Source organism: Pelophylax lessonae (genome assembly GCF_965119305.1).
Source record: "Pelophylax lessonae genome assembly, chromosome: 3".
In the NCBI taxonomy this organism is placed as follows: domain Eukaryota; kingdom Metazoa; phylum Chordata; class Amphibia; order Anura; family Ranidae; genus Pelophylax; species Pelophylax lessonae.
In genome coordinates, this window is record NC_138770.1 from 604,994,933 (window position 1) to 605,008,617 (window position 13,685).

Below are 13,685 nucleotides of genomic sequence, written 5' to 3' on the forward strand. Positions count from 1 at the left end.
TAGTCTATATAACTGAAAGTGTTTGGTAAATCTGTTTAATAAGTGCACAAAAAACAAATGCTTGTTGATCCTGGCAGACATACAGTTTTGTCCTGTACACATTTTCTATGTTCTCTATAGCATTGTTATTAGCCTTGCCCAGGTCTTCTTTGTGACCTACAGAATATCTCCCCTCTTTGTAATAAGATGAGAAGTGTTCTGTAGTCCTAACACACTTCTTGTCAGCGACAATGCTGTTCCCCCATCGATAGTCAGTGAGGGCTGGGACATAAAGGGTGAGATTTACTAAAACTGAAGCACAAACAATATGGTGCAACTGTGCATAATAAGCAAGCTTCTAAGTTTTATTGTCAAGTTGAACAAGCTGTAGTTAGAAGCTGATTGATTACTATGCACCGCTACACCAGTTTTAATAAATCTCCCCCACTATGTGTTAATGGCAGAATGAGCAGGTGAAACCACAGGAAAAAAAGCCTTAACAAAAAAACGAATGCAGCCACTGCATCGAAGGTTTGGTAAGCTGCAATTTTATTACATATTTGTTCTTGCATTTGGATGTACTTTAACCTCCAGGACTTAGCTGTCATGTCATAGCATATTATTGATCAGAAGCAACCCTCTACATTTTTGTGGCTTATTTGTATGTGATCCTATTATCTTTTATTTATGTATTTTTTTTCTTCTATCTGTAGATAGTGGAATCGCAGATTGGCAGAGAGGCCCCCATAGAGGAAGAGGATATTCCCCGGCAGTCACCTGTGAGTCACTAGATAAAAGTAGAATTAATATTTATACAACAGAGTGGCGATTCATTTTGTGTACCACGTTGTATGCATTGTCTGTAAAAACAATTAGAGTGGAACTCCAGCATTTATCTGCATTACATACTTACATTAGTCCAGCTTGGCACAATATGAGTATGCATATCTCATACCTGATGGGCTGCTGGGAAAGCTGAAAGTCATTAGAGTAGTCGGCACCCCCCATCATTTATAGGACATCTTGAAATATTTCCTTTAAATCCAAGGTATTCCCTGATTAGACAAACTGAAAAGGAGGGTCAGTGACGTTTACCATCCCAACCACATCCAAAAAAATTTAAGACATCCTATGAGTGGTGGCAGTTCTGAGTGAGCGACCCCTGGAGGTCAATGTGCAGTGAGGAAGCTGCATGCACAGAACCTGAGCAAGACCTAGAAGAATGCTGCTGTCACTGTAGTAGCACCAACTAATGCAGTGATTTCTCAGCTTCTCCAGGGATCCATCAGTTATGAGATATGTATACTTACAACATGGAAAACTGAATCAATGTTAAGTATACAATATAGAATATTCCCGGAGTTCAGCTTTACTATAACATATACAATTGCTAGGCAAGCAATTTTGTAAGTTACTTTTTTTATTAACTTTAGATTCGGTTTTAAATGATTGAAGCACCTCAAATGCTTCATAAAAAAAAATACAGTGGGCATTGGTCCAAATTAAAAGACAGCCAGAGAGGCAAAGAAAAGCTACCAAACCCCTTCTCCCTCCCTGCACTCAACAGGCTCAGTTTACAAAGTTAATATGTAGAGATGGGCTCAGGCGTGTTCAGGATCCTAGTCCCAACCCACCTGCCTGATCCCACCAGGAACCCAACACTGCACACCGCTAATCACAAACATTGAGATGTTTCCCGGTCTTGGCAGCTGCGAACCAGAAAATGTCTTACTGCCTGTAAATAGCGGTGTGTAGTGTCGGCTTCCTGGCGGGATCGGGCATGTGGGTTGGGACTAGGATTCCGAACATGCCTGAGCCCATCTCTATTAACATATCAGGATAAGGAGCTCTTTTTGTGCCAGTTATCTTCAGTCAAGTCCGATTTAAAACTAAAAATGATAAAAAGTTGAAAATAAGGATCCTATTTCTTTTGCAAAGCTTTGTGAATTGGGCCTAAATTATATAAAGCATACACCAATGTTGTTCAAGCCTTTCTGAAAGAGAGCCACATCAGCACAAAAAATAAAATGGCACATTTTCCCTACAGTATACAGTCCATGATATGGGAAGTTATACAGTGCATTGCGAAAGTATTCGGCCCCCTTGAACTTTGCGACCTTTTGCCACATTTCAGGCTTCAAACATAAAGATATAAAACTGTAATTTTTTTTGAAGAATCAACAAGTGGGACACAATCATGAAGTGGAACGAAATTTATTGGATATTTCAAACTTTTTTAACAAATAAAAAACTGAAAAATTGGGCGTGCCAAATTATTCAGCCCCCTTAAGTTAATACTTTGTAGCGCCACCCTTTGCTGCGATTACAGCTGTAAATCGCTTGGGGTATGTCTCTACCAGTTTTGCACATTGAGAGACTGAAATTTTTGCCCATTCCTCCTTGCAAAACAGCTCGAGCTCAGTGAGGTTGGATGGAGAGCGTTTGTGAACAGCAGTTTTCAGTTCTTTCCACAGATTCTCGATTGGATTCAGGTCTGGACTTTGACTTGGCCATTCTAACACCTGGATATGTTTATTTGTGATTCATTCCATTGTAGATTTTGCTTTGTTTTGGATTATTGTCTTGTTGGAAGACAAATCTCCGTCCCAGTCTGACCAGAGCACCTTCTTCCACATGTTTGGTGTGTCTCCCAGGTGGCTCGTGGCAAACTTTAAACAACAATTTTTATGGATATCTTTAAGAAATGGCTTTCTTCTTGCCACTCTTCCATAAAGGCCAGATTTGTGCAGTATACAACTGATTGTTGTCCTATGGACAGAGTCTCCCACCTCAGCTGTAGATCTCTGCAGTTCATCCAGAGTGATCATGGGCCTCTTGGCTGCATCTCTGATCAGTCTTCTCCTTGTATGAGCTGAAAGTTTAGAGGGATGGCAAGGTCTTCGTAGATTTGCAGTGGTCTGATACTCCTTCCATTTCAATATTATCGCTTGCACAGTGCTCCTTGGGATGTTTAAAGCTTGGGAAATCTTTTTGTATCCAAATCCGGCTTTAAACTTCTCCACAACAGTATCTCGAACCTGCCTGCTGTGTTCTTTGTTCTTCATGATGCTCTCTGCGCTTTAAACGGACCTCTGAGACTATCACAGTGCAGGTGCATTTATACGGAGACTTGATTACACACAGGTGGATTCTATTTATCATCATTAGTCATTTAGGTCAACATTGGATCATTCAGAGATCCTCACTGAACTTCTGGAGAGAGTTTTCTGCACTGAAAGTAAAGGGGCTGAATAATTTTGCACGCACAATTTTTCAGTTTTTTATTTGTTAACAAAGTTTGAAATATCCAAAACATTTCGTTCCACTTCATGATTGTGTCCCACTTGTTGATTCTTCAAAAAAAAATTACAGTTTTATATCTTTATGTTTGAAGCCTGAAATGTGGCAAAAGGTCAAAGTTCAAGGGGGCCGAATACTTTCGCAATGCACTGTATAGATGACATCACGAGTAATGTAGGCCATACGTGCAGAAATTTGTAACTGATTGTTTGTATACACAAGCAGTTGATTTCAATGCAGTTGATTTCATGAACAATATGCTCAGTTATCATTTTTAGTTATTAGAATTAGTTGAAAGTTGATCAACGATCAAAACTCACCCTCCTGCCTAAAAAAAAACAAAAAAAAAAAAAACATGAAATTCACAACCTCATCCTATTATATAAATTTTGATAAAATCGTACACAGCTGGTTACAGAATTTCATATTTTTTATCTAAATCAAATAAACCCATATCATAAAAAAATAATGTTCTTTAGCAAGGAACATACATTCCACATTAAGAAATGATGCTGCCAAAATTAGTGTATGCTGTAAATTGTCTCCAGCATTGCTCCTGTTTCTCCTTGCTGTAGTAAAAAGATGGCATCTGCCTTCATCTATAACTGGCCTTCACAGCAAGGAGCACATGGAAGGGCAAACGCATGAAACACAAAACCAAGGAAAATTCCCAGCTCAACTTACCAAGTGAATTAACCTGTCCAACAGTATGCGTTAAAAACAGGGGTTTAGTTAGCACACATTTGCAAGCGCATGCGTAAGCTGCAAGGCCCCCTCACGGCACCTTGTATTACTTGTAGTCCTAACCCTTCTAAATTTATGAGGGTCTCCACAGTGGGGGCACATGCATTCGAATGGATAGGTAACGGGCAGGTGGGCCTGGAGGTAGCCCAGTCCTCCTTAAAGGCTCAGGGTCACCCTGGACACCCTGCACATAGCACGATGACAGCAAGGGTGTCCAGTGTGTCCCCTCAATTATATTTACACTAGTAACAAAGAGATGGTCCTTGCCCCCGTCTACAACTGGCCTTTACAGCAAGGAGCACATGGAAGGGCAAATGCATGAAAGACAAAACCAGAGAAAATTTCCAGCTCAACTCCCCAACCCGTCTGCTTACCAACCGAATGAACCTGTCCAACAGTATTCGTTAAAAACAGGGGTTAAATTAGCACACATTTGCAAACTCATCTATCCATTAGAATGCCTGTGCTCCCACTGTGGAGACTCATACATTTAGAAGGGTTAGGACTGCAAGTAATACAGGTTGCCATAAAGGGGCCTTGCAACTTACGCATACGTTTGCAAATGTGTGCTAACTAAACCCCTGTTTGTAACACATACGGTTGGACAGGTTAATTTGGTTGGTAAGCAGACTGATTGGTGAGTTGAGCTGGGAATTTTCTCTGGCTTTGTCTTTCTTCTTGCTGGAGGCTGCTATTTTGCTGTAGCCAGAGCCCCTGAACAGCAGTTAGGCATCATGCACACAGGGCATTTAAAAAAAAGCGAGTTGCGGCAATCCACTTTCAAATCTGTCTACCAGGCCTCCCAATGTGCTAACCATTGGGAATTGTCCCAAAAAAAATTCTCTAAGATGGTAACTTACCCCATACAGAATCTCTAAATACCTTGTGTCACAATCCCCATAATGCTGGAGAAGCTGCCGAATGGTGGGGCAGCTCATGCCCATCTTCTGGTCAAGTAAACATCTAACCAGCTTCTGGAATAAGATACTCTGCACGATCTCTGAGATCACTGGGATCATCACCTCACCCTCTCCTGGCTTGGCGATTCTTAACATAGGTATACAGTGCCTTGAAAAAGTATTCATAGTTTTTCATACCCCTTAAAATTCTCCACATTTTGTAATGTTACAACCAAAAACATAAATGGTATTTATTGGGATTTTATGTGATGGAACAACACAAAGTGGCACATAATTGTGAAGTGGCAGGAAAATGATAAATAGTTTTCAGAATTTTATACAAATATGTGAAAAGTGCGGCATGCATTTGTATTCAGCCCCCTGAGTCAATACTTTGTAGAACCACCTTTCACTGCAAATACAGTTGCAAGTCTTTTTGGGTATGTCTTCACCAGCTTCGCACATCTAGAGAGTGACAATTTTGCCCATTTGTCTTTGCAAAAAAGCTCAAGATGGCGCGCATCTGTGAACAGCAATTTTCAAGTCTAGTCACAGATTCTCAATTGGATTTAGGTCTGGACTTTGACTGGGCCATTCTAACACGTGAATATGCTTTCATCTAAACCATTCCAATGTAGCTCTGGCTGTATGTTTAGGGTCGTTGTCCTGCTGGAAGGTGAACCTCTGCCCCAGTCTCAAGTCTTTTCAGAACTCAGAAACAGGTTTTCTTCTAAGATTGCCCTGTGTTTTGCTCCATCCATCTTCCTATCAACTCTGACCATCTTCCCTGTCCCTGCTGACGAAAAGAATCCCCACAACATGATGCTGCCACCAGGCCCACCACCATGTTTCACAGTGGGGATAGTGTGTTCAGGGTGATGTGCAGTGTTAGTTTTCCGTCACAGATAGCGTTTTGATTTTAGGCCAAAAAGTTCACTTTTGGTCTCATCTTACCAGAGCACCTTCTTCCACATGTTTGCTGTGTCCCCCACATGGCTTCTCGCAAACTGGAATTCTTAAGGCTTCCTTTCAACAATGGCTTTCTTTTTGCCATTCTTCCAAAATGGCCAGATTTGTGGAGTGCACTGCTAATGTTACTATGAGTCTCTTGACTGCTTCTCTGATTAATACGCTCCTTTCCCTGCCTTTCAATTTAGGGGACGGCCATGTCCTGGTGGGTTTGCTGTTGTGCCATACTCTTTCCATTTTTGGATGAAGGATTGAACAGTGCTCTGTGAGATGTTCAAAGCTTGGGATATTTTTTATAACCTAACCCTGCTTTAAATTTCTCCACAACTTTATCCCTGACATGTCTGGTGTGTCCCCTGGCCTTCATGATGCTGTTTGTTCTCTAAGGTTCTCTAGCAAACCTCTGAGGGCTTTGCAGAACAGCTGCATTTATATATATATATATATATATATATATATATATATATATATATATATATATATATATATATATATATATATATATATTCTACATATATACATATATTCTACATATATACATATATTCTACATATATACATAGGTGGACTCTAGTTACTAATTAGGTGACATCTGAAGGCAATTGGTTCCACTAGATTTTAGTTAGGGGTATCAGAGTAAAGGGGGCTGAATACAAATGCACGCCACACTTTTCAGACATTTATTTGTAAAAAAAAAATGAAAACCATTTATCATTTTCCTTCCACTTCACAATTATGTGCCACTTTGTGTTTGTCTATCACAAAAAAATAAATAAAATAGATTAAAAATTTTGGTTGGAACATGACAAAATGTAGAAAATTTTAAGGGGTGTGAATACTTTTTCATGGCACTGTAGATCTCTTCCCCTCCTGATTGTCGTAGAGCTGTTACTCATATCTTGCTAGCTGCTAGGATGCTTATTAGTAGAAAATGGAAATCCAATTTATCACCTAACCTATCTGAAGTGATTGATATTGTGAAGCAAAATTTTGCTTTTGAAAGCCTACTGGCATAAAGACATGGAAACAAATGACTCTTTGATCATCACTGGAGTCTATGCATTCTATGGGCTAAAACCGCTAACCGTTAACTGTGCTTTGTATGATATGCTAACTATTCCTTTGCTCCTTGTCTATTGTACCTGGTCAGACCACATTTTGCTACCGACATACTGTTTCAATGCTCTACTGTCCTACTGTTTTATTGCTTTATTGTTTTATTGTTTTACTGTCTGTTCTTTTCTCTTGGCATCCTTCCCTTGGTCTGCTGTTTATATGTCCTGTGCAACATGTACCTCATACCTGAGTAACTGGAACCAATTTCTGGTTCCTTGATGTTTTGTGCTGTGTTTACCCCCTTGGGGTACTACATACTCAACTACTTGTAGTATGTGATATTATACTTATCTTTTAATAAAAACGAATGAAACAAAAAAAAAAAAAAACGAGTCAGTACTGATGCCAGGAAAAAGCAGCTGTAAAAACGCATTTTAAGAAGCATTTTGCATTGGCGTTAATGAGCGTTTAGCTGCATTTTGCAGCGTTTCCCTGCCTGCTTCTATTTTCCTCCCCCAAATCCAATTCATACAGCTTAATGCGGCTTAATGCTGTATACAGGAGGGTTTAACTATGCTTTAAGGCTGTCAGCAGATCGGCCTCTACAAACTTGGCAGTGCCTAAAAATGGAGAGCAACTGAGCATGTGCAGAGCAGGGTGAGACAGTGTATTACTGGATTTTAAACCATATAGAAACTTATTTTTAATGTTTCAAACTAACGTTCCACTTTAAGCCTTTTAGTTGCTGCAAGTTTCTGAGATAGTTTCATGTTATCAGGGATTTAAGTCCCTTCACTTCATGTTTTATATTTCCATCACATCAGTTTTTTGTGATTAAATGTCATTTCAGATGTATGTCCCCAGTGTATTACTTCCTGTGGATACGGAAAAGGAGACCCAACGAAACTATGGAACCATGGAAGAGTCAACAGCACCTGTTACAGACGACCAGCAAGCATTTTTTACTGAGTAACTCTGAGACATGATGTATTAAGCAGGAATTGCCACAGGAGGGAGACATTGCTCCTATAAATCTACGCAGTAGGAAATTGTGTTTAGAGATGGCGAAATAATTCATGAAAGAGCTTTGCAGCCCTTTCTGAGCCAGTTCGGTCACAAACAGCATAAGTGTTGAAATGTCTTTAGGATCTGTTATTGTTACACAAAGATAATTTGTAAGGACCAGGCTGATACGTAAGTATATACATCTGGAGCAAGCAGTGTTCCCAGCTGTCCATGCACATTACTACTTTTTTGGGATTAATAGAGACTGGTAACACTTAAATGAGGGATTTTTTTTTTTTTTATTTTTTGTATGACCATTTCACCAAACGCACTAAAAATTGAGCAGCACAGTTGACGTTGGGAGATACTATAATTTTTTGAAATGAAGATTTAATATTTTTCTCTGTGTATTAAATATGTCAATATATTTTATTATTGTTAAAAATGTTGAATATTTGTTCTTGCTTTTATTTATTTTCCAGCTATTAAAAGCAAATTTTCAGGCAAAAGATTTACAAGTGTAAAATGATTAGCCCATGAAAGAGCAAATGTAGTTTTCTTTTTCGTTCATTGACGGACACAGCTCCAGAATCTTCTTACCCATTGGGTTATGCTGCCCCCTGAAGTAGCACATGGCAGGAAAAAGCTTTTCCACGCCTTTGTGGCAGTCCCAGGGGATATACTCCCACTTCCCGCTATAGGCACTCAGTTTTTTTTTCTGCCTAGTCAGGAGTAAGGACCTAGTTCCTTGCTGGGATCTCTGGTCCTAGCATTTTTTCCTTTTTAAATGGAATTTTTTCTTCTTTTATTTTCTGTTCCCGTGTGAACTACAATCAACTGCTGGCGGCTTCCCCTGCTTGTTATGTTTAGGACAAAATTGTCAGTGGGGTTGTCTTAAATGCAATATGGAGGTGCCTAAGCATTTCGATAGACTGTATCCCTTTGAGGAGTCTCTGTTGCATAAGTGGACAGTCCCACCTGTGGTGGACTCTCAGGTTTCCAGGCTGAATAAATCCCCTCTAATTCACGGAGGAGGAGTCTTCCACCTCTAAAGATCCCTTTGACAGGAGAGCCGAGACTGGTCCGCCACTTGTTACTGTGGCCGGTTTGGTTCTTAGGCCGGTGTTCACCATAGCTTTGGTGTCCCAGACTTTAACGGAGTGGGCAAGGCTTTTGCGCCAGGATCTGGAGGGGGAACAGCTCCCCCCTGCCTTTGTGGAGCTGGAGGACCAGTTGGTCAAGGGGTTGCAGTTTGTGATGCCTCTCTGGATGTGGCTCCCTTAGTTTCTAGGCTGTCAGTGACAGCAGTTGTCCTTTGGCGCATGATATGGCGGAAATGTCTTCCAACAAGGCCTTATCTTTTCTCCCTTTTGTGGGGGATTGCCTGTCTGGATATTTCCTGGATGATATCATCAAGGGTTTTACAGGGGGGAAGAGTACTCTTCTTCCACAGGCTGCCAGGGGCAAGGAGTCTCTTCGCAGAGCCTTTTTTTCTCGGCTCATATGTGGCCTTTTTGTCCCGCAGGATCTCAAGACAAAGGGTCTATCAGGACCTCCTTTGGAGGTTCCAGGAGGACCTGGTCTGGTATGTTGAGAGCGAGTCCTTCCAGACCTGCAGACAAGCCCCCCTCTGCCTGAAGGGGTGCCCTCATCCGTATCTGGGGTGGGGGGATGTCTTTGCTTCTTTCTGGTCTCGTGGACCTCCCTGATTCAAGGCAAGTGGGTGAATGAGCTGATTCACTCCGGCTACAAGATCAACTTTCGTTCTTATCCTTCAGAGAGGTTCTTTCCTTCCAACCTGCGTTTATCTCCAGACCGCCTGGGAGGTCTTTTCGGAGAGGTGCAAGACTTGCTACTACAAGGGGTGATTGTTACATTTTCAGAATCGGAACGTTTTTTACATGGGTTTTCTTCAAACCTGTTTACAGTTCCCCGGAAAGGAAGGCAAGGTAAGTCCAATCTTGAACCTCAAAGCTCTGAACCGCTTTGTGTGGGTACAGATGTTCTGAATGGAGTCCTTTCATACGGTAGTGGCATCCCTACATCAAGGGGATCTTCTGTCTTCTATCGATATCAAGGATGCTTACATTCATATTCCGATATATGTTGGTCATCCATGCTTCCTCCGCTTTTGCTGTGGGCGAGGAGCATTATCAATTCGTGTCATTACCCTTTGGTCTCGCCTCAGCTTCTCCGGTCTTCACAAAGTGTTGCCCCTGGTGTTGCCATTGTTGTGGCAGCGGGGAATGCGATACTGTAGTACCTGGATGATCATCTTCTGCGAGCAGAGTCTCTGACTGCTGTGATGGAAAACTGGGAGATTACTGTGCAGGAGTTTGGTTAGAAATCAAATTTCCAGGAATCACCTCTGGTTCCTTCCACCAAGTTGGACTATTTGGGTCTGCTTTGGACTTGGCCTCAGCCAGGGTGTTCCTCCCATGGGACAAGCTCCAGAAGCTGCAGGATGCAATTCGGCTTCTGTTGTCCAGCAGTCGGTCCTCTCTCAGGACTTGTATGCGGGTGCTGGGTCTGATGGTGTCTACCTTCGTGTCTACACAGTTCCACACGAGACCTCTGCAAAAGAGAGGTTCTTACCATGTGGGACAGGAATCCAAAGTCTCTAGACAATCTGATCCTGTTGAGCCGGGGTACAAGAGGGTTCCTGATTCGCTGGCTTCGCTCTCCGGCGCTTCAACAGGGAAAATGTTTCCTTCACTGTACTGGACGGTGGTCACCACAGATGGCAGGGGGTCTGGACTCTGGAAGAATCCAGACTACCGATCAATATACTGGACATTTCCTCTAGAGGTGTTTCATCAGTTATGTCTCCGGTGGGGAACTCCTGAGGCGGTCCTGTTGACCTCTTGTCTCAACAGGAAGGTGCTTAGGTTTGTGGCACAGTCTCTCGGGATCCTCTGGCCGACGCCACAGATGCACTGGTGGCTCCTTGGGGCCAGTATCATCTGATATACGCCTTTCCTCCTCTAGAACTTCTGCCAAGACTTCTGCGTAAGAGGCAGAATTGGCTCCAGGCTGGCCTTGCCGGTCTTAGTACGCAGATCTGATATGGTTGGTCGCCAGTGCTTCTTGGAGACTTTCTCTCAGAGGAGATCTGTTGGCCCAGGGCCAATCCTCCATCTTGCCTTACAGTCGCTGGCTTTAACGGCTTGGCTGTCAAAAGCCAGGTGCTGAAGGATAGAGGATTGTCTGAATCGGTGATTCCCACTCTGCTGAAAGCTAGCAAATCTACTCCCAGGAAGATTTGCCATCGCTGTTGAGGAGCGTACTTTGCGTTGTGTGAATCTCTTGGGGCTCTTGCTAATTTTCGGTGGCTCGGAGTTTGGCTTTCTTCCAACGGGGTGTTCAGCAGCGTCTGGCCTTGGGTTCCCTCAAAGGCCAGGCTTCAGCCTTGGCAGTTTTCTTTCAACGTCCTTTGGCTACGTATTCTTTGGTTCGCACTTTTGTTCAGGGGGTTCACCACTTGGCTCCCCCAGTGCGGTCTCCGTTGCCCCTGTGGGATCTCAACTTGGTGCTGTCGGTTCTTCAGTAACTGCAGTTCGAAAATATTTGCGAGATTCCTCTGCTTACGTTGTCCCAGAAGGTAGCCTTCTTGGTGGCTATTTCTTCTGCTCATAGGGTGTCTGAGCTGGCAGCTTGTCTTGTCGTTCACATTACTTGGTGGTTCACTGAGATAAAGTGGTGCTTCGCCCTTGTCATTCGTTCCTTCCTAAGGTTGTCTCTGGTTTCCAACTGAATGAAGATATTGTGTTGCCTTCCCTGTGTCCTAAGCCTAGGCATCCTAAGGAGATTGCCTTGCATTCTCTGGATGTGGTTTGGGCTTTCACGGTGTACTTGGCGGCAACAGTGTCGTTTAGGAAATAGACTCACTATTTGTCCTTACGGATGTACCTCGCAAGGGGTTGGCCGCATCTGCCATGACCATTTCAAGATGGTTCAGACAGATGGTGGTGCAGGCCTATTCAATCAAGGATCAGGTTCCTCCTTTCCCTGTTACGGCGCATTCTACGCGGGCACTTAGTGCCTCTAGGGCCTTCCGCCATTAGACGTCAGTGATGCAGTTTACAAGGCGGCCACCTGGCTGTTTGTGCACACTTTCACATTTTTATAAATTAGATGTGCTGGCATCTGCGGATGCTGCTTTTAGCTGCAAGGTCTTGCAGGCTGCTGTTTGAGTGGACTAGTCCTCTTTTGAGGGTGTATGTTTCAGGTGAGCTCCAGTTGTACCTGGTTGAGCTCCATGTTACCTGGCTAGCTAGGTTTAGCCTTGGGAAAAAAAATTTCTGCTGTGTTTTTTTCCCACATGTTTGACACTGCTTTGGAATGTCCCAATGGTTAAGAAGATTCTGGAGCAGTGTCTGTCAATGAACGAAAGAGAAAATTAGATTTTTGTCTTACCGTAAAATCCTTTTCTTCTGTTGTTCATTGACGGACACAGCACCCACCCCTCTATTGAGTTGGGTTATATTTCTTCTGACACTGCTTACAACAAAACTGAGTGCCTATAGCAGGAAGTGGGAGTATATCCCCTGGGACTGGCCCTATTGGTGTGGTAAAGCTTTTTCCTGCCTAGTGTCTTACTCCTGTAGAGGGCAGCATAACCCAATGGTTAAGAAGATTCTGGAGCTGTGTCCATCAGAGAAAAGGACAAAACTCCAATTTTTTTTTTTTATAAAGGCAAGGGCCTGAAGGTGCAGCAAATCATTCAGTAAATACATATTGAGTTGTACTGGAGAAAAAGTACATTTTGTACAAAAAGGATACAAGACATAATGATATCAAAGTGCATGAGATTAGCTAGTGCTCTACCAGAGAAATTGGGTTCAGATACATTTATCAGTATAGTGGTAGTAAAGAATTAGGTAAGGATTCTCCTGTCAATATTATTATTGCATTAGTATTTGAAATATGTGTTTGGAAGGTTGGGGCAAAGGGATTTTAACGGTACCATCCTCAGACATTACACAGTTTAGATAAAAATCCAAAAGATTTTTTATGAAAATATACAATACAAACTTCCAATTTAAAAATCACAGAAGCACATACAGAGTGTATATAAAAGGGATCGTCTATGTAGTCCCTTACAAGAGGGTGCTGACCAAAAACTACCTCCCAAAAGGTTGTGAGTGTAGATGTACAAACTCCCGACATGTTTTGAGGGACCCGCTTCCTTAGTAGAGTAAGACAGCAAAATAGTGGGACCACATACTATAAATGGCAATGAAAAACATAAGAACATAATGTATTAATAACAGTTAATCATTGTTTCTACAGTTTTTGCAAAATATGTACATTAGGACATTTACCTCAAAAGACTAGTGAACCCAAGCAATAGACCCGAAGGAGCACCAAGGTTACCGTCCCCGGCGAGCATGGAAGCAAATCCATCCTTATGAATGCTGAATATAATGCAGTATATTATAATATTTGATGGTAATAGGAGATTCCAGTTAATTGTTGACAGATACAATGACATGATCAACATAGTATACATAACCATCATGGTAAAATAGAAAAAAATCATCATAGTCTGGGTGGGCGGTGGGGTTCATGAAACTGGGATGGCTCCTGGAGTATATAGATAAAGGTTAAATAAAAGGATGAAGTTATCTCACTTCTCTTTCCACACATTCAGTGGTAAATACAGTATCTCACAAAAGTGAGTACACCTCTCACTAACGAGTCACATGACACCGGGGAGGGAAACTGGCTAATT

At 42.2% G+C, this 13,685-nt stretch overlaps 1 protein-coding gene across 1 annotated transcript in view; it reads left to right on the forward strand.

Moving 5' to 3' along the window:
- TMEM63A (transmembrane protein 63A) overlaps positions 1–7,972 on the forward strand; it is a 129,301-nt gene extending 121,329 nt beyond the window's left edge. Inside the window, exons 22-23 of the mRNA XM_082252075.1 lie at positions 693–758; positions 7,797–7,972. Coding sequence (XP_082108201.1) covers positions 693–758; positions 7,797–7,919 — 189 coding nt within the window. The 3' untranslated portion in view covers positions 7,920–7,972. The remainder of the gene's footprint in view (positions 1–692; positions 759–7,796) is intronic.
- Positions 7,973–13,685: the final 5,713 nt, after the last annotated feature.